At 39.2% G+C, this 26,263-nt stretch overlaps 2 protein-coding genes across 2 annotated transcripts in view; both read left to right on the top strand.

Moving 5' to 3' along the window:
* Positions 1-26,263, top strand: part of LOC124162566 (low-density lipoprotein receptor-related protein 4-like) — a 737,794-nt gene that overhangs the window by 482,709 nt on the left and 228,822 nt on the right. The window lies entirely within an intron of this gene.
* LOC124162930 lies at positions 11,514-13,241 on the top strand. Its single transcript, XM_046539677.1, has 2 exons — positions 11,514-12,325; positions 12,535-13,241. Exons 1-2 carry the CDS (start codon positions 12,216-12,218, stop codon positions 13,172-13,174), a joined length of 750 nt encoding a protein of 249 aa, XP_046395633.1. The 5' UTR covers positions 11,514-12,215; the 3' UTR covers positions 13,175-13,241.

Below are 26,263 nucleotides of genomic sequence, written 5' to 3'. Positions count from 1 at the left end.
TTCAAAACCACGCCATTAGATAAAAAATTTAAGTACTATTTTTGTCATTTATGGCATGATTTTCACTTCGTTTTATCACCGAAAAAAATAAATTGGACATATATCAGTGATGCGTCCCATAACTTAATTCAAAGGTCTACTCTTAACTAATTACGAATCCACTTCAACTTCAAAATTATGTTTGCAATTATATTTGGTCTCAAGTGAATTTTGTATTAAGAGTATCACAAACGGAGATGTTTTGTATGCCACTAATTAAACTTCCATTTCTTTTTTTACAGGTGAGTATATGAATCAAATGCGTTTCTGCACTTGCTGACTTACCTAGATCGCCGAAAACCCTCCTAGTGTCCACTTATCTTCATATCTGTAAGTGAACAATATTACTAATGGAACAGTATCCCTGGTTTGTGCGGAATATGGGTGATTTTATTCAAGATTAAGTCATAATTTGTAAATATGGGTAATAATGTGAAGTTATTCACCCAAGTATCCTCGAATAATTATACTAAAAAAATACTAGCGTACGATTTCCCAATGCATTAGGCAGCAGAGTAATCGTTTGCAACTAGAAAGTAGTGTTATTATATCATGATGATTGTGGTTCCTCACTAACACTGTCTGAACATGGAGCTCCTTGTATGAAACTGAACGCTGTTGTGTATTTTTAGAATTGTGCTAATTTCAGGATACCTAATGCATACTTATGACCGACTGGAGATTTTAAAAACATGGTAACAGAAGTCAGATACGGTTGTATAGAAGCGCGTTAGTCTTGAATTGGTAGATATTCTATATGAGTATTCCAAATGGAATAGTTAGTAGCTTTCCACTAAATATTGTGTGGAAAGTCACTTATCACCATCACAGGTCAACATTCGTGAGATTGACTCTCCGCTCTTTTATCAGCTAGTCATTTCATAGTGACGTGTCTCTTCTCTTTTACATCCTTAATGACCTGTCCTATGTAACTCAATCGGAGTCACTCCTTTCTCTACCTCCCTTACACCTGTCCTTCTACGATTGTCTTCATCTTCAATCATGTCTCTTAATGTGATCAACTAATTTGTCCCGTCTTCTTCTTACGATTTTCAGAAGACTTCTATTTTAACCCACTCTTCTTAGTACTTCCTCATTTCTCACACGGTCGATATATTATATCTCTATCAATCTTCGGCGGCACTACATATCGAATGGTTCTACCCTTCCCTTCTCCGCTGCAGTTGACACTCAATCCTCGCTCTTATAAAGATCCTATTCCCCGTATGTAGCACTGCTGAATTGATTCCATACTTCTCCGTTCGTATCCTCGGCTGTAAGTAGATTCTTATTTTTACAGAAGGCCATCTCTGATTATGCTATTCTACTCACTGCTGCAAGTCCTCGTGGATGCGGAAGGTTACACGGGATTTCCACCGGGTCAGGTTCTCCAACTCCATCTCGGCCGACGCGACGTTTCGATGGGCGAGTTGTCCATCGTCTTCAGGGATTGACCTGAACCTGACCCGGTGGAAATCCCGTGTAACCTTACACAATTCTATATGCCGGGAAAGCCTACGATCATTCTCCTCGTGGATGCGTTAGTCTGATAGTTTGATTGAAGAAAAATAATGTCAAAGAAGCCACACGAAGCCCCACGCTCGATGTTACTTTCACATTTGTTTTTTTTTATTAAAAATCGTCATTGTTTTCCATTAAAAATTCAAAATGTCGTACGTCCATTATATCACGCCTTAGTTGGCTATTCGGAGTGCTAGCATAGCATCTCAGGCCAAACTTCCTGGATTTGTACCTGGTGATGGCTAAGTGTGTCGCTACCCCTCGTACGTATTACATTATTTTTGAAAAGTGCGACTGCCTTTAATTTCAATCCGTCGAACATTCGCTAAATCATGCCTGAATCGGTTAAACTTATTAAAAATCGTGAGTTGAAAGTGTGGCTTGAATTTTCAATGAATTTAATTTGCAAAGTATGCAGCAGAAGAAAAATAATTAGAATGCAGGTAACAAATAAAATTACCTGCATAAAAAAATATCCGAAGCGTGTTTTACACTAGCCCTCTCCTCTCTCTTCTTGGATTTTTACAAGTGTGGCCGCTCATATCTCGCCCTTTATGAGAGAAAAGCCTCAAAAGATGGACCAAATCCCAGATTTGAGCTCTCTCTCCCTCTCTCGATGTGAATGCGATTACAATAGTACCCGCGTTCGCCGTTCCCTTTCATCAGATGGATGTGTTTTTTGGTGTGAGTGTGCCTCCCGTTCTTGACTAATCCAACCGCTTTGGAATTCTAATACCCTCTCGGCAACTCCCTTTGTTCTCCGAGCCTTCCTCTCGCTTGCAAGCATCCCTCTCTATATGAATAAGGGCCCCGTAACTTAAAGGAAATTTACATTCTATTAGCAATGGCGGAGGCATTATGTGATACAAAGCCTCTCTTCACCTATGCCATAAACTCCTTCTCTGATCATGTTACAATTAAGGCCGGGTTTTCCGCCTCCACACAAAGCTGTAGACTATCGATTTTCATGCGTGGAAATCTCACCGATAAGTCTTTGCTGCGCACATTCATCTTCCCATTTATTGTGGTGATTATTTCTACTGCTAGTATAACTACATTCTTTTCCACTCACAAACTAATTTGTATCTAAATGTGAAAAAGTAACCGTACCTACATTGGTTAGCGTTAATCTGTAACCAAGAATGACATCAATAATTCTCGAATAGAAATGCTGAGGACAAGTATTCGGGTGCATATAAAAGTGGATTTTGTGTACAAGTTAATCTGCGAATTTTGCTATCAATGTTGGAGGAAAGATAAAAGTCCTGTTAATAACCAGTATTTTTTAAACAAGTTCATAATAATCATAATAATTCCTTTTTGCTTCCCAAGAAACAGTGCTCGCAATAAATTTACCATATCCCTACTAAAAAAATCTGGAAGCGTTTGGTAGCCTATTAAAAATAATCTGTGGTGAGGTTGTCTTCTCGGAAAACACGGCTTATGTTTATTTTTTTCTAACGACAAAAGAATAATTATGAATAAAAAGTATTTTACAATCAACTGATTAGGATCACAATAAATGCAAAAAATCCATGCAATAATATTAAGTAAATGGACAATATTAGGCTGAGTTAGTAACCAATCCGACATAATGTGAAGAAATATATTTTTCATAGAGGATGGAGAAAAATTGTGTCACGAAATTTTAATCATGGATAAATGATGCCAGCAGGAACCATAATTACTAATGATGTTTACGCACCTTAAAACGCACCATTTATAAACTACCTAAACTTTTAACCAAACGCTACAATTGACCGCGAGTTTGCCCTGTTGCCGGATGCTCTGGACAACTCATGACTTTGAATGCTTTGTCTGCCGGAGATCGCGATGTATTCTACACTCTGTTCATTTTATCTGTGCGGGTGAGCTGGTGTGGCCAAAGCAAGTTGAGATGAGGGGAGGGAAAGTTTCTCGGCATGTAATTTTGCCTTTGCCAATCAGCAAACAGTAGGCGTGGCCTCAGTGAGTCACTCTTAGACCTCCGCCGAGTGAATATCGTGAAATTGCTCATGGAGCAGTGTTGCCGAACATCACGCGTTCTCCTGCATGCGACAAATTGTTAGTATGCCTTCCACCAACGGTGCCTCGTTCTGCGCGGTAGCTGACAATGTCATGGGCTTCTGTGAAAGGATTATCCCCAATGCCTTCCAAATGAGTAGGTACCTATACCGTCTCGGCGCCGGGACCAAAATACCTGTGGCCACCTATGACTCACACGTTTCCAGTGACAAAGTAGGGCGGCTATGTACATTTGGCAACGTTATTTTCGCTCTTCTTCTCTCCCGGTACTACCCCTCTCCTATCAGCGGAGCCATCCGAGAGTGTTCGGGATCTCACGAAAGCTCACCCGGAGACATAAAATGAATATATTATAGGCACCAGGCAACAGGGCAAACTCGCGGCCAATCGGAGCGCTTGGCTAAGTCTCTCTGTAGTTTAAAAACGGTGCGTATTCGACCCAAACATGATTCGTAACTTTGGTTCCTACATGTATCAGCTATCCTGTGTTAAAATTTCGTGAATCAGTTTTTCTCCTCCCTGCATTTTATAGTTCTTTAAAGTCTCTGGTAAAAAGACATTGCTTAGACATACCTTAGGCCCCATACTTTAGGCCCCATGTGCAGGAAAGTCCTTTAAACCGTGGAGTTTTTTCGGTAAATTGGATGGAAGTTGCTGAAATAGTAGCCCTCATGTGATACATAAGGGTTGTTTCTACTCCACCCCTCCTTGGTTCCGCACCTGCTCGTCACCCGTATTGGCTTACTGCGTATTCCACCCCGTTCAACTTTCTCCTTTCATTAATCGATTGCTTACGCCCCTCGTCACAGTGGTGGAAAGCGCGACTCTTTCGTCTCCCACTCTTAACCGACCCGATCCCTGAATTATTCCGGACACATTTACACAATCCTATTTGCACCCTTTGCCTCCAAATCGTCCCCCTTCTTCCCCTAATCAGACCTGGTTTCAGCATCATCCTGTCACCTTGACGTCAAACTACTCCCTATCATTCTTGAGGTGCCCATACGTACATGATAGGTAGACTATCCGTAGTTTCGCGAATAGCGAAATATCAAGGGCCCAATAAGTTTTCCTGGATTCAATTACTTATACCACTTATTTTTAACAGAGCGCCACCCGGGTTTCAATGACTTATCATCATCTTCAGGCGCAAATTATGATTTGATTAGAAAGAAAATCATAATTTGCGCCTGAAGATGATGATAATTCATTGAAACCCGGGTCGCGCTCTGTTGAAAATAAGTAATTGTATCCAGGATACCTTATGGTGTAATACCACAAAGTAAATCAAGAGTTATTGAATTTTGATCAAGAATCTAGCTAAATTATTTGTTTAACACAAATGTAATAAACATTGCACGAAAATGCCATTACTTGAAAGGCTTAGTTTGCACGGTTTATTGCAAATAAAGGTACGAATATTGTTGAAATAAACTGTTCTTAAAATTTATATTCACAAAAATTCGGTGCCCTTACTGATAGGTTCATTAATTACGTATATATTTTTTTCGATAAGGTCTATCACGTCAAATTTTAGAAGTGGGCCGTTGGAAAAATGGAAGTGTATGCTGGTTTCTTTCATTTTCATATTTTTTTTTCTATAACTATCGCTATCAAAAATGTGAAAAGGAAACTCAATACCTTCACCACAAAAAAGCCCAACAACCGCTCTCCGGATCAAATCCGCTCATTTAGTAGTACAACATTGAAGCTTGAAGAATTGGAGGTGAGCGTTTATGCTCCGGCTACTGCCAGCTGAGCGGATTCGTGTTGTTGGAGAGGTGATTTTTATATGTTTGAGCGCATCTGGATCTCCTGATTCTTTTCAATCAATTTTTATGAATTGCCTTCCGAAAGATGTTATCATAAATAAATGTTTACAGATGTATATTATTTTTATTATAGTTCAGCCTAAATACCATTATTTACGCGAAATCTTCAAGAGACTGCCAGTGGACATTAAAAACATAATTATACCTTCCCGAACCGGACCGGATGCTCAGTATGATCTAAGGTTTTCCCGGCATATCAGGTACAGAAAAGTTTCTCGGTTTTTCCACCGGTTGATGGTTTCCATCTCTCCCGACGTTTCGAGCAGCGACTTGTTGTTCATCTTCAGCGGATCTCCGGAAGATTCCCCTGAGGATGAACACCAAATCGCTGCTCGAAACGTCGGGAGACATGGAAACCATTAACCGGTGGAAAACCAGAGAAACTTTTCTACAGACTCATGTCCTGACTCACTTCTGTCTACTTCTGTAGGTATATACTGTCACTTAATCATACAGGGTGGAGAAAAATTCTACCACTAAATTTTAACCCTGGATAGTTGATACAAGCAGAAGCCAGAATTAAAAATTATTAGTGATACGTGAAAATCACATATGCGATAAATGCGATACTGATGCGATGCACGTGAATAAATGCAACATGAGCGCGATGACTGGGCCGTTATGATATTCAAACAGCAAATTTGCCTTTCCGATGGCAAAATTCTTTACTTTAGTGCCGAGCCTGTCCCACGCTGCGCCACTGTAGGCTGGGACTTATTGCTTCATAAATGGTTACGTGTATTTTCATCGGCAGCTAATAGAGAGGTTGAGAGAAATCCCTGGTAGCTTCTGCAATGTTAAGCACATATTTCCTTCCATCTGCCGTGAAAAAACTGAGTTAGGTAATGCTGAACACCACACAATCTGGACAGGTTTGCAGAGAGTTTTTCAGCCAGTACAATCTAGTTGTGACTGACAGACAGAAAAAAGAGTATTTTGAAACTTGTTCAATGTTGATTTTCAACTGGCGTAAATGATATTCAGGCTTCTAATATCAATTGTAATCATTTACTTTGTGTCTTATTCCTTAAGTTATTATTGTTGTACCCCATAATTATTTAAGCTTTTCCGTATTTTTCAAATAACTATGTTTCGTCATACTTTGTCGTCAACTACTCGTGATTCATTATGAAAATACAGAAAAAAATAGATGCTACAAAATGCTATGGACTGTAATTGAAAGTGCTATAAAATTAAAATGAAAGTGCTACTTTCACGTATCTCTACAAATGATGTTTAGATCGAAAACGCACCATGTTTAAACTACGGTAACTTTGAGCCAAGCACTCCTATTGGGCACGAGTTTGCCACGTAGCCAGATGCTCTTGAGAAGATGACTTGGAATGTTTTGCCTGTATTTTCTTTCCTTTCTCCCATCCTTGGCCGCCCCTATCATCCCACTCTCCTCCGCCCCTCCCCCTCCCCCACATGACCCCTTAGCGGCGCCAACAATCGCAGCCATTGTCTCCATCCTCTCCCACTGCCACTTACCTTTCCCCGTCCCCTCCAATTCCATTCAAACTCTCTTACCCCCGATTCGCTTGAAACACTCAAGCACTCCCGACATACATTGTTGCGGAAGCCCGCTGAACTCACGAGGTGGCGTCTGCAGGCCTTCACACACTCTCGCCAGGGTGAAATTTCTCTTCCTAAAATGGCTTATTGTATGGATGGGAAAGGTGAAGAAGTAGTTTCCCGTGAAAAATTATAATTGTATGCGGAATGTGGAATAGCAATGGATGGAGACCGGAGTTCGATGTCCGGAGAAAATTTCACTGATTTCGAGTAAAAGCTTCAAGTGACATGAAAGCAAGAGGAAGTAGCTTCTTTCGAAGAGCCTCTCCCCCCTCTCCTTTTTTCCAGCTCCTCTCTTTACAGGAGACCTGACTTCCTGATCCCCAATTTTTTAAGCACGCTGATAGCACGAGTCACATAATTTGTTCTTCGGTGATGACCAATAACTTTCCGCCGTTAGTGTTTAATTTCGGTATTATTTCAAGATTAGTAATACACACCAAATATGAAAAGAATGAGTCCTTTATTATGAGACGTATTTCCGACGAAATTTAACTTTTTAATCATGATTATGTCTTTTTTTATTGATTTCTCAACGAATCACTAGTTCCTATATTAAGCCACATCCAAAAAGCGAAGAGACGTGGAACGTTTTGTCTTTGAAGTCCAATCCATGCCAGGGTTGTGGGACATGAGTGGTGAAGTGTACTAGGACAGAGATGTAAAGCGTAAAAACTGGTGTATCCAGTATTTTCTCGTTTATTTTCCTATTATTCCGCATGTAAAAAATACATAAAAGCAAACCCACAAGCTTCTTCCACATCCATCGCGATTAATAGGAAACAGTAAACTGAGCAAGCGTGGTGGATGATGAAGTGGCTCACCACTCAAGGTTACTCGCCACCAAACGCGCTTCCAAAGTGGCGCCACCATATGGCACCACAATGGGAGCCTAGTGTGCAAAGGCCCTTACTCCCTTGTCCGTATTCTCTCCAGTAGATCGCTGCTATACTCTGTTCATTTTATCTCTGCGGGTGAGCTGGTGTGGCCAAAGCAAGTGGAGATGAAGAGAGGGAAAATTTCTCAACATGTTACTTAGCCTTTGCCAATCAGCAAACAGTAGGCGTGGCCTCAGTGAGTCGCTCTCATACCTCCGTCGAGTTAACATCGTGAATCTGCTCTTGGAGCAGTGTTGCCAAACCTCACACGTTCTCCTTTTATCTTACTTAGTGCCTTCCACCAATGGTGCCTCATTCAGAACGGTAGCAGACAATGTCATGGGCTTCTGTGAAAGGATTATCCCCAATGCCTTCCAAATGAGTAGGTATATTGTCTCGGCGCCGGGGCCAAAATGCCTGTGGCCACTCATGACTCACACGTTTTCAGTGACAAAGTAGGGCAGCTATGTACATTTGGCAACGTTATGTTCGCTCCTCCTCTCTCTCGGTACTACCCCTCCCCTACCAGCGAAACCATCCGAGAGTGACCGGGCTCTCACGAACGCTCACCCGCAGACATAAAGTGAACAGGCTATAGGAAGGTAGAAACCCGGAGAACACTCTCCATCCCCTCCACGGCCCCTCAACTTGCCCTCAACTTCACATGCTTTCGCAGCCCGCCCCCCCCCCCCCACTAACCTATCGCTTATTCCCCGTTTACGTTACACACGTAACGACCACGGTCGGAACTATTCGCGCGTCTACACGTCTAAAGTTACTGTCTTAACTCAGTGCTGCCCCCTTTGTGGAATTTTGCCAGTTAACAACTGAAGACGTGACAGGGTGAGGAAATTGAAATCCAGGAAATTAAGACGGGAAGGACAACAACGTTTTCATGTGCTGAAACTAAAACTAGACCAAACTGTCTGTAAAGTTGTAAGGAATGTAGGATTCATAAAGAGAATCCGTCCAAAATTTAAAATTTTCACGCATAAAAGGCGTGTGGCGGGGCTGTTAGAAAAAGCCAGCCGTTAACAAAAGAAGTAATTTGCGTAAGAAGTTCCGCCTAGCTTTTATTGAAGCCCTTCATTGCTCGGAAGAAAAATGAATTTCTTTACATAACCGTTCGGGTAAAATATCTCCCTTATTTGTCGTTTCTATGGGGCCTGGAAATTTGGTGAGGTTCTACTATGACATTCTCTGTGTAAGTAAGAAAGATATATTTTCATAGTTGCTCCACGAATCTAAGCAGTGGCGTAGCGAGGAGTGGGTCTGAGGGGTTCGCCCCCCCCCCCCAAACATAAAATAAAACTAATTTTTCAACATAAAACAATACCAAATATTGAAAAATTATGAATTTACAAAAGATTTCTTTGAAAAGTGAAGTTTTTTCGATTATAAAGTGTTAAAATTAGTTTAAAACCCTCTACTTGGTGCTCTGTTTTTTTATACATTTCCCCCCTGGTTTTGGACCCCCTTACCCGAACAAAATTCCTGGCTACGCCACTGAATATAAGTGTATTATGTTGCCTCAGAATCTCTAGAGGCTCCCAGAATAATTCGTCCAAAAGCGTTGTGGCTCCTTATGTATTTCTACATTTATGCAACATTTACGTACAAGTTAATTTCGACTGAACTTCCCACATATTTGCACAAAAATATACAATATAATGCTAAAATGAATAAACGTCCGACACGCCATATGGAAGAACTTTACATACCATACCATAGAACATCCATTTACGCTGGATCTTTCTTTATCACCTCCTGCGAAATATGGAATCAATTGTCATACGATTTAAAAAAATCTAAAAATGTAAGACAGTTCAAAAAGAAATATTATGAAATATTGCTACATGTAAATTGAATATTGTAACTTAACTTATTATTGTGCTGATGCTAAAGTCAATAAAATTAGATGTATTTATGAGTTCATACGTTTGTCTTGCCGGTAATTATAATGTATTTTTTTGTTCTACTCTGTTATATATTTAGTCGCATTCTGTGAAATTGATGTGTAATTTAAATCTACTTATTATTATAATATGTCTGACTCTATTATATTTATAACCATATATGTTCCTAAGGAACAAAATTGTCCCGGAATAATAAATTTCATTTTCTATTTCTATTTCCGTAGCAATTTTTGACGAATCGCGCAGGTTTTGGTGTCATATATTAAGTTCACGTTATAAGTCTTTCTGCGCCGGATCCCATTTACTCTCCGCGTATTCAAGGTATAATAATGCGCCTTTATTGGGCGAGGTTGGGACTAAAAAGTCCCATCTTCCATCTAAAGGTGCGTTGTCACTGGTGCGGCTGGAACGATAATCGTTGAACTACAGTCGTTGGACGATAATCGTAGAGCGCCTGCTGTGCATTGTCTTCAATGGCGCCGTTGTCACTGACGCAACTGTCGCCAGAGTCGCTGACTGCAGTCGTACGGGTCTGCTGCTGGAGCAGTCATAATCGCAGTCGTTGGCCGATTTTCGAGGGGTGCACATGCGAGTTTGATTGAGTGCGTAAGTGTGTTTGTGCAATGTCATCCAAAACAGCTCTAAAATTAAATTTTACACCTGAGGAAGACGAGAAACTAGTAGAGGCGATTTCTCCTCACCCTTTGATTTATGACCTGAGAAATCCCCAGTATAAGGACCAAAGGGCTAAAGACAATGTTTGGGTGGTTATATCTGAAGAAGTTGGAAGATCAGGTAAGTGTATTTCACATAATTAACTAATATAACAAACTAATAACCCCCACAGTTTGATTATGCTCTTTTTTATACTTTAGAATACTTTCTTTCAGAAAATATCATATTTTTTGCCTTACAAAATTTAAAAAAGCAATAAAAAATAACTGTAGTTGATGATACTCGTTTTCTATATCTGGAGGTCTCCAAACTTAATTATTCCTATCGGGAAGCAAATAGGGGCGATTTTTTTACCAATTTTTGGATGATATTTTATACCTATACCTATACCTTTTATACCTTTTTTACCTATAGGTTAAGTAGTTTCTTAGACAAGAGTACCTAAAGAGGAATTTAACAATTCGGAGGTAGGCCTTAGTGGCTCGCCTTAAGCGGTATGCCAAGTGATCACTCAATTTACAAGAAATAACTGTGATAGTAAAGAAACAAAAATACAGCAAAACCTTTTTATTAAGACATAAAAATGAACATTTAAATGTTTGTTTCGTTAATAAACCAATAGCGTAAACTCTCAAGACATGTTAGTTTAGGATCTGTCTGTTTTGTGTACACTTGATTCTTGCCAACTTACTTTCCCCTCTTCCACAAAGTATGAGGCAAAAGTGCTCCTCTCGGTGAAACCCTTAACGTTTGCATAACCACCAGTAGCTCTTAGGGGGATCAAATTTTCTGTCGGTAGGGCCTCGGTTGGGTCAAGTTCGTAGTTCGCTCTTCCACTACGAGAGAGATAGCCTTCCCTCATCATGTTGTGCAAACAACAACTGACAACTATGACATTGTCAACAGTTTCTGGGAGTAGATTGATTGGAGTATAAAAAACTCGAAATACCTGGCTCAAAATGCCAAAGGCGTTTTCAGAGGTTCTGCGAGCACGGCACAACCGGTAATTGAACGTGCCTTTAATATTGTTTGCAAGAGCATCTTCTTTTTTGGTAAGGTTTCATCATATTAGGATGTAGCTTGAATGCGTCATCTCCTATCAACACATGTGGCAGCAAAAGTTGACTGTTTGGAAGCCTTCGTGGAGGTGGAAGTAGAGTGCCATTGAAAAACGCTTTCCCCAAGGTAGATTTTTCAAAAATCCCGCTATCTCCCTCTTTCCCGTAGGAGCCGACATCAATAAACATAAACTTGTAGTTAGCATCAACAACTGCAAGCAATACTATAGAAAAGAACCCTTTGTAATTGTAGTACAAAGAGGAAGACTTCATAGGACACCTGATTCGTACGTGTTTTCCGTCGATGGTTCCGATGCAGTTTGGGAAATTCCATTTTACATAATATTCGTTAGACTTCTCTTCCAGTCCTTCTTTAGAAATGTTTGGTAAAAACAGTGGCACTAGCTTCTCCTTCAAAACAGCCAGAGTTTGTTTTATAATACGGCTTATTTCACTAACTGAAATCCTGTACTGAAATCTTAAAGAGTGATATGACTCTCCAGTAGCCAAGAATCTGGAAAAAACAAGAAGTAACGTTAAATTTCTTAGTAATTTTGTAATTACAACTATTTTGTAACTATGACATACTATCTAAATTATGCATCTAAAAGGAAACTTGCATAAAAATATTTGTCTTTTTCAGTTGCTGACTGCAAGAAACGTTGGAGAAATATAAAAGATACACATGACAGGAAGATGCGAGAAAACAACAAAACTGGTTCTGAGGCCCCACCATGTAAAAAAGGGAAGAAGTGGCAGTTACAAGAACAACTTGCTTTCCTCCATTCTGCGGATGTTAAACGAAAGTAAGTTAAATAATATACTAAGGGTTAACGTTGATGGTATATCAATATTTGTATTGAGAATATGTTTTATTCTGGTTAGTAGTGTACCTTCCACGCGCACAGATACTTTGGGCCAACTGTAAACTGTAAAGGCCTAGCAGTTTATGTTTTCATTATTAAATCTTTTATTACGAGCAACAGGTTACCTAGTATTTTTTATTTGTTTTCAGAAGCTTCTGCAACATCACCGAGGACAACGAAGGGAGTGCTTATGACGAAAATGATGACTCAGTTCCTTTCGATGTATCTGAAATTGAGCAAGAAACGCAAACAGATGCAGCAGCTCGATCCTCGCCTCAGCCTGTGCCTCCGAAACAAGTGTCCACCAAAGAAGTCTTGTCTAAGAACGAAACTACTCTGCCAAAGAAAACTACTTTCCGCGATAAAGTTTGTTTTGCAATCGAAAAACGCTCCAAAGAGAGAGATACAATGATCAAGAATCTGCTTGAGAAGGATGAAGAAACAGACGATATAACTTTATTTTTTAAAAGCATTGCAAAAACTGTTCAAAAGATGCCCCCTAGCTTGCAACAGCGAGCTAAGTTGGAAACATTAACTTTAATTTCAAATATAGAATCCGATATGTGGGCGTCACGTCAGGGAACATCTGCAAATAACCAAATGTTTATGATCTCTTCGCCTTCGTCTTCTGATGCCAGTTTAATGTCATCAACGTCCCAATATGGCCAAACTCAGCAGTGTGGTGGGCAAACTTTATCTACCCAGCAGTATGATCAGAGTACAACAATTATGGATCCATACAATATGCCCAGTGGAAAATCTCCAATGTTCACTAACTTCATGAGTTAGTTTATTGAGACTTAATTTGATTTAAAGAGACTAAGTGTATTTGATAATTATTTTATCGGAGTTTATATCTCACATCAGGCTTATTTTTCTTCAAATTACTTTTACTTATCATTTTGAACACCAGAACAGAACTTATGCGTCTGCTTGTTTATTCTTGTGTTAATAAAATTGTGTTATTTTCAAAATGAGCAATCTCAGTTAATGAATTTACTTTCCCTTGTTCAACCTTCCCTCCTTTGCTAGTCCCATACATTATGAAATATTCTTGAATTTCAGGTGTATTAGGTAATCTTTGCAATTAAATAATCCAACATGATGCGGCTGGGTTTTTATATGCAAAGATGTATTTAAACCTAACCGAAGCATAAAACCTTTTTACTCTCACTCCTTAAACAAAAGCTCTACTTGAACCTTTTCCTATTACAATATATGGGTTTTTATAATCATTCTAAAAAATCATTGCTTTACAAAAATTAAATAAGAATAAAAAATATATCCTACCTTAACGTAAGAGCTAACTTCTCATCTCCTGTGATTGGATATGGAATGTAGTTTGAAGACAACTTCTTAAGGTCCTCATTGATTAAACTAGACACAAACTGAAACTGAACTTTGGAAAGTCTAAAGAACTCAGAAAACATTCTCTCATCAGCTTGCAAATGATTGTTTATTAATATTTTGAAGTAACCTTCTTCTGTTCTCTTTGTGAATATATTATGTGTGTTAAGTCGTGGTACACTTAACATTTCTAAAATATCTTCATCTTCTAAATCTTCAACTAACAAATAACTCAGTAGCCGTTTTCTTAAACTCATCATTCAGTACTTCACTTAGCAACAGTCAAACCTCAACTGAACTAATGTTTATTAATCGCATCAGTGACAATGACCACTGCAACGATCATCGCTCGGCGATGATCGTCCACCGATAATCGTTCAACGACTATCGCTCTGGCCGCACCAGTGACAACGCACCTTAAACCCTCGTCAAACATAAAATTATTGCAGCTTTGGCCGGACGAGTGCGAAATATCACCCTTCATTCGGTTTTTGTCATCCGAAAATCTTCCCGTTACACTCTGCTAGATCGGCCAGTGTCTACAATGTAATCAAACATTTCGGTGTGGTCACGTGACTCGAGTACATGGCCATTTGATTTTTTTTCCGGCTCGACTTTTGTGACATAACCCCCCCCCCTCTTCTTCCTTACCCTACTCAATGGTCGTCTCCCAAGTCACGTGTATATCTCCCATCCCCTCCCCTCCCCTCACACCCTTGGCTTGCCCCTCGGGCCGTACCCTCGCCCCCTCACCCCCTCCCTTTCGTCGACTCACCCATCTGGGCCGCTTACCCTCCGCGTATTGATCTCTCCACTCCCCCTCCACCCTCCTCCTCCTCCCCCCTCCCCCACCCCCTTTCATCCAGGCGACCAGACCCTCTTCACCGGAATACGTGGGCCTCCCTTTCGTTATCGCCTTCCGGACCCTGCTCTGCTCCTTAGGGCGCGGGGTTCGTCTCCCGGCCGGGGACCACCTCCTTGCCGCTCGATAAACTTTCCCATCCACCTTATTCCGCGGGGTTGACATGTCCCAGGTTCATTCGGGGCGTGGCGGACCACAAAAAGCGACTTCCCTTCCGCTCCTCATCTGCATTCATCAATTAAGCACGCGCGATCCGAAAGTAAATCATTCTCTAATTTTAACTTTAATAGTTACATAATAAGATTTCCACTTTAAAAAATAAATGTAGCTGGTGTAGTAAAAATAGATTGATCACATTTTCTTTCAAGCCATTGAGTCAGGAGAGCCGCAAAAGTAACCAATCACGTTGGCAATCAAATTAGATAATCCTTAAGAATTCAATCTCAGGATATAATGAAAAAAATGCTCTATTTTTTCCGCCCAAATGAACAAATCGATTTTGTCAGCCGTTTTAGACGCTTTCAACTTTTCGTTTTTTTCCTAGGCGTCCGTCTCTATTTATTCCAAAGTGAACTTAATTTTAGATCCGCACTAGGTCCGTTCCGTATGGTAACTTAAGGGAGGTAAATTAACCGAGCGAAGTGAAATATAGGGATGCTATTATCCTTATAGCAATGAAGGATTTGATCACATGTTACGCCAAATCGCCTCAGCAAACGCGCGCATAAATCCCTTAATAATTCCCATACGGATCATCACACCCCCGCCACACACCTTTTTGGGGCGCCTTGCGGAGTATAACATCTAAATAGATTTATTTTTCGGTATTTTTTAAAAGTTCCAACCGACTTTTTATACGACAGCCATTACGGCTGCCATTTGACCATATTTTAATGAAGCTCTACGTAATACAGTATAAAAATATAATTGTTTTGCGAACAAACATTATCGCCGGTCTCCGCCAATTTACCCATCAAAAGCAGAACGCAAAACTTATCTTTCGTTTAAAGTAAAACTTATCCTCCACTCACTTCAACAAATTTACTTTCCAGGGCGTTCTTTCTGGTTATTAATTGCACAAGTTAGCGAAGAATTTATCAAATTTCTCAAACATCGTAGTATTAACTTCATATAGTATGCTAATTTTAGATTTACCTTATACTCAGCGACCAAAGAATCAAAAGTAATGTCCACCCATCACATGACCTTCATTTTATGAAAAAGAATAAACTAAGTGCTTTCACATGAAATACGTATTCTCACATTTACACGACCATGGTTCCAACGAAAGACGTCATCATCAGGGGAACTCTACAGAGGTCTAACTATCTTAATAACATGCGCCATTATTTCCGATTCCGATCATTACCATTTACGTACAGGTTGGAGGAAATTTTGTCACGAAACTTATACCTAGGAGAGCTGATTCCAGTGGAGACCAAAATTGCTCATAATGTTTTCGCAGGAATAGAAGGATGAACAACTTTGCTATTTCCACATGGTAATTTATTAAGACCGACCATGGTTTCGTTACAGAGTAGCATTATCAAGGTGATAATGTCACTCTGTAACGAAACCATGGTCTGTCTTAATAAATTACCATGTGGAAATAGCAAAGTTGTGATCCTTTTATTCCTGCGATTATGGATTTCCACCAAGTTACGCCCACTACTATTGATTAAATTCATGATGTTTTGGTCGAAAACGCACCCACTTTTAATCTACAGAAACTTTGAGCCGAGCGCTCCGATTGGCCGCGAGTTTGCCCTGTTGCCGGATATCTTGGATACAACGCGATCTCCGGCAGGAAAAGCATTCGAAGTCGCGAGTTGTCCAGGGCATCTGGCAACATGGCAAACTCGCGGCCAATCGGAGCACTTGACTCAAAGTTTTTGTATTATAAAAATGGTGCGTTTTCCACCGAAACATCATGAGTAATTTTGGTCTCCACTGGAATCAGCTCTCCTGGGTTAAAGTTTCGTGACAAAAATTCCTCCAACCTGCAAGTACATCGGTATGATCGGAATCAGAAATAATGGCGCATGTGATCAGGATTGTTAGACCTCTGTAGAGTTCACCTGATGATGACGTCTTAACTTCGAAGTAATATTGGTCCCTACTCGCATCAGCTCTCCAGGGATAAAATTTCGTGACATAATTTTCGTTCACCCTGTACATTCCGATTTATCCGATTAGTTCTCTTCTTCACATACTCTGACTTATGGACTGATGAGAAAAATGGCCGGGATAATATGCGCATCAATTTGAAAGACGGATGGATGGTCGCCTCGTCCGTCTCAGGAATCAGCGCGATGGCTTCACCCTCTCCGCTCACAATATCCAAATTCCGCCCCCGCTGCGCCCAAACGATGATACGCCTATTTGCTACATTGTTGGATCGGGGTTGGTGGTAACTACGCAGCGTCGCGACTCGTCTCGGATGAAAAGTTGATCTGAAGTTGTTTACCTGCCAGCCCGCCACCCACATTTTTTGTGTCTGAATTTATAATACATTTTACTGGTATACTTTATTTCTTTTTTTCCGATTTATATCTGCCTAAGGATTGTTTTTCGGCCCCCATTGTGTTAAGGTGAGTTTTTCTGCTGAAGAATCCAAGGTTTTTTAGAGCAAAATATCTCCGCAGCGTGGTTATTTATGTTTTTCTTTGGGGTTACGTGAAGTTTCCATGACACCGATAGCCTCATTCTAACTTGGATACAACAAATGTAATCAATCAAAAATTTAATTTATAATAATTTTTAATTTTTAATTAAAACTCATTTTTATTTATGCAACAAATGTAAAAATAGTTTAGAATGAAGAAAACAAAGAACGCTGATAATGTTTTTAACAACCAATTTTTGTACAACACGTTTTATAAGACTATTATCCTACCGTATTAATAAATTGCGTGTAAATTACATTGGGATCTTGCCTGTCTTCTTTCAAAAATTCGATGCAAAGTACGATGAGTACAATTCTTGTTATTTCTTTCGGAAGAGTTTTATTGCTTTCAATCGTGAAATTCTGATGAAAACAAGTGAAATTCTTCAGAATATGAATAATTGCTGTCCAAAAGATGCATTAAATACTAATTGTAAGATAAGTCTATTTTTTATAATTTGCGTGAAAATAATCCATTATTTTGGTTTCACTATCATTGATGATGACGCCTAAAAGTCATCGACGGACACTGGAAAATCATGACCGGTCCCGAATCGAATTAATTAGGGAGTACAGTGGATTACAATAGGAACAAATTCATGACAGCCGTATATTATCTTAAATAACTACTCATTCCTTCCTCAAATAGCACATTTTCTCGTTATTTGCCGCAACTTAAGTACTTGACAGCCTGATCGTCCTCTCCGACGGTGGCACATTTTAATGCAAAACTTATCCTCAAATCGTTTTACTGCGTTTCTGGCTTTTGCCGAAAGAATCTGGATCATTGTTACAATTCGCCAGAGATTCACAACCTCAGGGAAAAGGGTCGGATCGTTCGCTTCTTGTATAAGGCGAAGGAAGGTCATCTTCACCGCTTTATGTCCCTTCCGGGCTGACGGTGCAATGGCCACCTCTTTCATCCCACAAGGGGCGTTTACGAGGCATTATTCAGGATTCTGGCGAACTGAGAATAGCCGCCCATCAACAGGCTGCGTGGAGACACCCAGAGTGCTTCAATAATTAATCTTTCCAGGGCGTTCCTTCGGGTTATTTGTTTTGGTTGACCGTACTAGTTAGCGAAGAAAGTACCAAATTTTGCTCTCATTGAAAGATTATCTTCTTTTTCTTTTCAAATGCTAGCTGCAGCTCATAATCATCCACCAAAGAAACCAAAACGAACGCCCAGTTAGCTAACTTGCTTCGTAGCAAGCATAATTAACTCAAATCTTTTCCTTAATTCGTCTTCTTCCGTTACTATAACACACATTATAGTTGAATAATCCTGCATATTTTTTTTATTCCCTTACTCATTGCATCAACCGGTTTATGTGTATGGATAGGCGACGGTAAATCTTCCAACAGTCGTAAGCTTAAATCACGCAATACTAGACCTTACCCATGTCAGAGTACCCTAGCGAGTATCTATTTACTTGTACAAAAACAAATAGGTATCGTGTGAATCAGAACAAAATGCTGGAAATCCTGCATCATAGCCACATTCTTGCCTTGGGGTACTTGGTAATTTTTTATTCATTTATCTCAGCGTTATTAAGTTATTGTAATTACCCTATTTATCATTGCAATGCCGGCAAGTAATAGACGCCTTGCCGTATTTTTCATAAGTCAATATCGAAGATACGTTGATTTTATTTGGCACTTCGCTTAGTTTGTGATCGGTTCCTAGAAATCATCCGGAATGCATTTCGAGCCGTTGAAGAGTTTTTACACCGCTGACGTCATTATGGCTGGTCATGCCCAGAAAAATACCGCCATGGACACAATTTTTTTCCTTAGTCAGCTCACCCGTGCGCTCCGGGGTCAAGCAAAGCGATGTCAAATCGATGGGTGAGCGCTTTTAGAGGCTCCCGTCACGAAGTTGGCTCAGAATCTTCGCGCTGCGTATTTCAAGCAGGTGGAAACGATGTGTTAGGAACTTCCTGAGAAATTCTCATTCTAACACCACCCAAGAAAAAGGAAGACGGAAAAGTTATATTAAAGATTGTCTAATGTATTTTAGAATGGTATGAACGCCTTCGACAGAAACGATAAATTAAGAGAGATATTTTGCCAAACGGATAGATTTAGGAATTCGTTTTTCCCCGAGGCTTTAATAAATGCTAGGTGGAACTACGTTAGAATACTACCTTTTTATTTGTTTAAGGTAGTTTGAGCGAAAAATCAATCATCATAGAATTCTATGATTTTTATCTCATTGTAAAGAAAAAGTCTTGATCTTTCCAGTGATATCATAATATACACCCCTTACCGGGCTAAATTCAGAGATATTTGTGAGCAAAGAGAAGCTGATTTACATGGCATAGATAGGAGCCATGCGCTTTGGCGACAGAATTTATTTAAAAAGAATTATTTCCCGTTTATAGAAATCGACAAAAAACTAACTGAGTGTAGTAAACTTCATTTATGAATTTTTGGTTGCATTAAAATTATAGGTCACCGGTAGTATAATTAAAATATAAAAGAAAAACTTTTCGTCGAACAGGCATTTCCTGCAGACGACCGGATGCCGGAAGATTCGGCTTGGCAACGCTGCTTTAGAATTAAACGTAAACAAACATGATCGCATACGACAGCATACAAGGAATAAGCATTACTGGATATAATTGATTGCGTAAGAGTTTAGTGTACTGACTTTCCATATTGTCGCAGTAAATTCCAAGTACAAAAATTACTTCGTGGTGGACATTGGGAAGTGAAATATGAGATTCGCGATTCCTAATACTATTTGGGTTTCTGTAAACTTCGAATAAAGAGATTTCTTATGTGTACGTAAATATTATTTGGCATGCTTTGGGAGGAAAGATATTACCGATTTTACGCATACTAAAGGTGTCTGCATATTTACTTTCACAAGTACGATTCTCCATCCGCATTAATGAACTTGCTATTTGTGGTGAAATCGAGTGGCTCAAACCATCTTTTAGGTATGAGCCGTGCGTGAAACCTATTGAACAACGTTAACAGGTAGTTATTGACAGGTACTTTTCATATTTAAGTCAACGCAGTCCGAACCTTACATAAACGAAAGGATAGGATTCAAAGCGAGATATTATGAGTGTAGTCATGCGTTTACACTTAAGTCAAACAACACATTTCGTTTATGGTAAAATTCTGTCGAATCATCTCCCTTTTGGAAATCAGAATTCATCCCACAATGCATAAAACCTACTAAATCTTGTTGCCTAAACCGAATTTGAGGAAACCTTTCGAAAAAATGAATGTAGAACCAGCCCTCCGAATATATTAACATTGGCCGACATCGATTTTAAATTACCTATCTTTTCTTCCACGTAATGCAAAATTACAAGATTGCTCTGTTGGAAAGTTCTTGCTCCAGTAACTGTAGATTTCCACGTCATGAATGCAGAGCTGACTACTAACCACGAAGCAATCAAATGAATCTAATCTTTAGATAGAACGTAACCGAAGTATAAATTAATCTTCCAATAATAGTCATATTGAGTCTAAAAGGAAGTGCATCTTGCCATTTCCTTACAACAATCCCTTAGGAACAAGAAATTCACACCAAATGGACTTCTGCTTACATCATTACAGAGATACTAAAAGCTAAAGAATCGCAATATTGAGCTTCAACTACTAAAATCTCCATAACACCATTCTAAATGAAGCTTGCCATTCACCTTTATGCCTACTGCAATACCCCCTTACCTTTAGTTAAACTGGATACAATTTCAATATTCTGCTTTTCATCTCAAGGCCCTATTCTGGAAATATATGCACATAGCTACCAACTTAGGGTTTGTAGGAAGGAATCAGACAAAAAAATGATATATTACTACACTTCTGGTATGCATATTTCTTATTAATACATAACAAAAATTACAAAATATTTACAGAAAAGCACTCTACAATGTTACATAAATGCAGCAATACACATTTCAGTTTCACTCAGTGTTGGCTAAGAACATAAAAAGGAGAGCCAGGGCTCCCAAGAGACATTAAATTGGCTACTATATACTTTATTTGTTTGTATATGAGGTATTTCTCTGCTGTCTTATCACTCTAACTTGCTTGTGATAATGTTCCCTCATATTTCCAACATAGTAGTGGGATTTTTTCCTTAAAATCAGTGTTAAAAAAATACACTTCAGGCATTCACAGTAAATTTTGAAGAAATGGGCAGAGGCTAGTCTTAAAAAGAAACATTTCTTTGCTAGCATTCAACACTGCATATGCCCCACTCCAGCAGAATAGAAGAAAAAATGAAGGCTACAGTAAGGAGGCAAGTTACAGTCCCTGTGAACCAACTTTGGTTGTTCCCGAAGTCATTGTAAGAGCAAAAGATATAATACGAAAGGGAATATGTTACCAATGTTAGCTATGTAAGCTGATCTTGATTGTGATTAACTTCAGGAGCCGTTCGTTCGTAACGTTCGAGAAGAACTCTTCTGTCCCTTCGTAAATTCCTTCTTCCGCACAAACCGCCCCGCTTTACTAGTGGATGGCTTCATCGTTGAAGCAGAGAAGGCTGAAAAACTGGCATATTTCACTAAAAAGTTAGAGAAATACTCGACTTTCTAAAGTATATTTCAACACCGAAATCTCTGCACTCCTGTAACGCTTCAAGCCATTCACTTGTTTCTCTGAGAGTCGCACCAACCTAAGAAATTTGACGTTGTTGCCAAGTCGAACGTCTCTTAGACATATGTCATTTCTTGCGATACAATGCTTTAAAATTGCTTTCTAATATAAGTAACTCTTATAGTTTTATGTTTGAACATTTCAGATGCCAGGATATCGTACTCCAAGTCGGGATTAAGTCCATACTATATTAAGGAAACTTATTATTATATTACTAAAAGTACGGTTGGTACCTTTGGTAATAAGTCAAGATAGAGTTTAAAATACGTATATTTTGCTCATTACCGAGAAAAATAAGCAACTGAAGCAAATATTTTCCCAACAAAAAATTATAAAATTGTATCAAAAACCTTAACAACTCTTGATATTTGTAAATTTTGAGAAGATTCAGTCGCTGTTGTGACTACGGATCTATCTCGCTCAAACTACCTTAAGGCTGGTGTCCTAGCACCTATTTAGGCAGCTTGCGCGGTAGTATGTAAATATAGATGAAGGGGACTTGATAGCCCAGTGAGTAGGGCCATTTAGTAGAGTGAACTTTTGAACTGTGGGTATTGGGTCAAATAATCGACTTAATAACTCAATATTTTGACTTTCAACAGTAACATTCATAGAAATGTTTCGAAAATTGCCGCTATTTTTTACGCAATTCGAATTGCGATAAAGTAAAAATGAAAGTGCGAATTTCACGTATCTCTACTAATTGGTCATTAACTTCATATCGATTCGGAAAGAACTCATTTCACTCATACATCGGTATGTGCCTTGTGGTGTGCATAAGGATTAATTTGTTAGAAATTGCAACCGTCAGGTCCATGTAAACCGCTTGTATTTACTAGGCTATTACTTTATGATACATATATAATACAAGTCCAACACTCTTGTTTATCATGTAACTAAGTTTTATTAAAAAATAAAGGATTATGGAGAGTGTGTTTAGTGAACTTTGATTGCTTATTTGACTGTCAATTTAAAGCCTGTATTTTTTTAAGATGCATGTCTTCCGGGTTTAAGTCCGCGTAGGTGTGTAAGTTGGCAAAAGAGGCTACATTAGCAACTCATCCAAGCACATGTCTGACAAAAATTTCGTCCGAAAATATGGACCAACGCGAAATCAAACCCGTAAGACTCGTATCTACACAAAAAAACTACCCGCGGAAGCCTACGTAATCCTGAATTTTTCTCGTCGACTCAACGTGGGCCTTATGGAACACTCAAGGGAGCCGTATCTTCCACGCCAGCTGTAGTTTGATCACCACCGACGTACTCTATTATAAACATTAACGGCCGTATTCATAGATTTCCGCTAAAACAAGCTAGTAGGGTGACTAACTTAATCGGCTACTAAGACCTTTGAAGTCGCCCACTAAGATATGGTATTCATGGATTCTTTTAAGTGAGATACTAAGAGCTACTAACTAGCAACGTCAGTATTATACACATTAATATTCTAAAAGCAGAAATACACCTCAATGTCGGAGTATAAACGAAAAAATTTACAATGCAGAAATGAATCGTAAAGAAAATAACGCTAAGGTTATTGTGCGGTCCACAACGGTCCGCCATATATGGTAGCTCCCTTAGACAAGGCCGGAGGGCGACTTAGAGCCGGCTACTAAGATAATAGCATACTAAGTTTAGTAGCCCTTACTAACTATCTATGAATACCATTGTGCTAGTATGATACTACTAAGAACGCTACTCAGGCGTTAGTAGCTTACTAAGGAAACTGTGAATACGGCCGTGAGTGTTTTTCTCTTCAACGGCCAGCAAACAGCGCATTTAAGACCTTTACAGCGCGAAAATCTAACGAATAACGACGTTGGACGATATCAAACAACCATGCCCTGTGTAGGGGCAACCTTTTAAGGCGGGACTCGATTTGGCAAAAACTCTATTTTTTTCTTCTTACTATTTAAAGGAATTCTTCTTGGGTGCACCACCGGTTGAGATTCTCCATGGCCTTAAAGGTCTTCTATGGAGATTCTCAGCCTGTGGAGATCACGAGAAGAATGCCTTCCAAATGGCCCTTGAGGTCTTCCAAAGAGCCATGGAGAATCTCAACCGGTGGAAAACCTGAGAAGAATTCTTTGAACTAGTTCGCCGGGAAATCTTACGAACTGATTTCTCTCCCCACTGTTTTCTTCCTTTATTTCACTGCACTGGTTGTGATGAAGGAGGGTGGTAAGGCGGAGATAATCGGGTGTAGCCCCCCGGGCAGTTTCCGTTCGTGTTTACCCTTGCCCAACCCGTGACAGATATAAAAACGAGAGCGGCTTGAATGAAGTGAGTGCGCGAGCCCTTTCGCTTTTGCGAGACCTTGAGGAGGGCTGACACGCGACCGGTCGATTCGCGAAGAGAGAGCCCTCCGAGGCACGCTTTCTAAAACAGCGACACGCCATTCAAAGCAACAGCAGCGCCAGGGTGCTATTTAGTTCACCGCGCCATCTGGGAGTGGAGTTCATCCTAGGATGAAATGATAACACCGGAGAATTCGGAGTGGCAGAAACAGAAGGAACTGTCACCGTGAAGACAGGTCGCTAAAAGCCGCCTTCATCGAATAACCAGGCCACGCAGAATCTCGTAAACTTGGGTACATTAACCCACTAAGGCCCAAACATTTTCTTAAACGAAGCATAAATGCATTCAACTACGGAATTTTATTTTTTTTAAAGCACGCAGGTGCAAAAAGCACCCTATTACTGGACACCTAAGCAGAAACAAACTAGCATTGATTAGGGCATGCTTCATTGCTTATTTACAAAGAATAATGAGACTGAAGATACTTTTGAGAAAATACAGATTACTCTTGTTTCCAAAAAAGAAATAATTTCAGAAAAAAAGCTTAAGGAATAAACTATTAGACCTGTCGCTCAATGACCTCTTGACAAATCTGCATCGAAAAATGATATCATTGCAAACAAACATGAAAACATATTTTTCCCTGAAATACTTTAAAATAATATTCAATCGATACAATATTACTTTCATTGTAAAATTTAAAAGGGTACTGTTGGCACCAAATTGTTAATGAGTTAACTAACTTTTTGAAACTTTGCAATGGCTTATTTGTAAACTAATTAATTTATCTAAAGATTTGTAGTAAATTTTATGCGTGGTCACTAACTCCCCCATTAGGCATTCCTGTACCAAGTCAATTTTTATAGAGTAAATTAGGATTAAATAAAAAAAATAATGCATTCATCCACAGATTTGAATCGAAGGTGGCGGAGGGATTCCGTGAGTTTAGAAATAGCTAGAAAAAGGCTGAAGAAATTTCAAATACTCACTACTTGGTTCGAATAGGCTTAGTTAGTAAGGATATAGAGAGGTGTTTCCTACTTTATCTGGTGGAATTAGAAATTTTTAGGCCAGTAATCTGCCATATGTTTGCTTAATGTTGCCTGTAATTCCCACTCAACTAATAGTAACGAAATAAATTTACTTCAATTAGCCAATTCAGAAGGATGATAACTTTTTGCAACACCCGAAGGATGATTGTATTTTTTGAAAAAATACATCGGATTCTCCTTTCATGTTCAACTTTAAGAAGAACTTAGGATTTAATGGCTAAATAAAATTAATGCAGCATCTAAGAAAAACTTGTTAAATTTCCTTTCTCGATTAGTCATAGCCTTTTCCCGCGCGCCAAATATACTTAGTGATCTAACCATTTGTTGGTGGAATTCATTCACGAATTAAATGATTACACCAGAGAAGTTGATTCTGATGTAGGAATAACTTTCACCCATTACGATTGGTCGGTAGAAGCCGCCTTCATCAAGTAACCATGCGGCACACATTAAAATATGCATATCTAAATTAAAGGGTTGTGTGAATCACTTATGAATACAAAGACAGATTTATTCACGATTCAGGAAATCGCTGAAAAAAGGCTGGGGGAATTTATATGATTTATATATTGTTCCGAAAAGGTTCAGTGGAATAGGATATTAAGAGTTTTTTTTAGGCTTAATCTGGTGGTATTGTAACATATTGGGAAATTAAGTTAATGGAAACTATCCGAAAATGCTGTCATTTCACTTCATGATGGGTTCATAAACATTTTGTTTTGCATTCTCTTGTATGACTTGAAGACAATAAAAAATGTAATAACACCGGCCGTGATTTGGAAATGCAGTATTTGTGGAAAGGAGGATAAATAAATTTAACGCTAGGCCTTTTTTTTATAAAATATAATAGAAAACCTTTCCTCCATTCCACTTGAAAACTTAAGTCAGATCAATCTGATGAATAATTTAAAGTTCGCGGTACTTGGTGTCCTCGGGAAAGAAGAATTTTAAGTTGTTAGAATCGGGATAATGAAGATGTGTAGCGCTCGATACAGCTCAATCGAAATTCCGTCGATGAGAAGTTTGTT

This window comes from Ischnura elegans, chromosome 7 (assembly GCF_921293095.1).
Source record: "Ischnura elegans chromosome 7, ioIscEleg1.1, whole genome shotgun sequence".
Lineage (NCBI taxonomy): Eukaryota > Metazoa > Arthropoda > Insecta > Odonata > Coenagrionidae > Ischnura > Ischnura elegans.
The sequence above is the reverse complement of the archived record's forward strand: the minus strand, read 5'-3'. Positions and strand labels throughout refer to the sequence as shown.

Bases quoted from the DNA above. Each gene is read 5' to 3' on its own strand.
- LOC124162930 (XM_046539677.1), top strand. From the start codon at position 12,216: ATGCGAGAAAACAACAAAACTGGTTCTGAGGCCCCACCATGTAAAAAA. The intron at 12,326-12,534 runs GTAAGTTAAATA...ATTTGTTTTCAG, and splicing joins TCTGCGGATGTTAAACGAAA to AAGCTTCTGCAACATCACCG.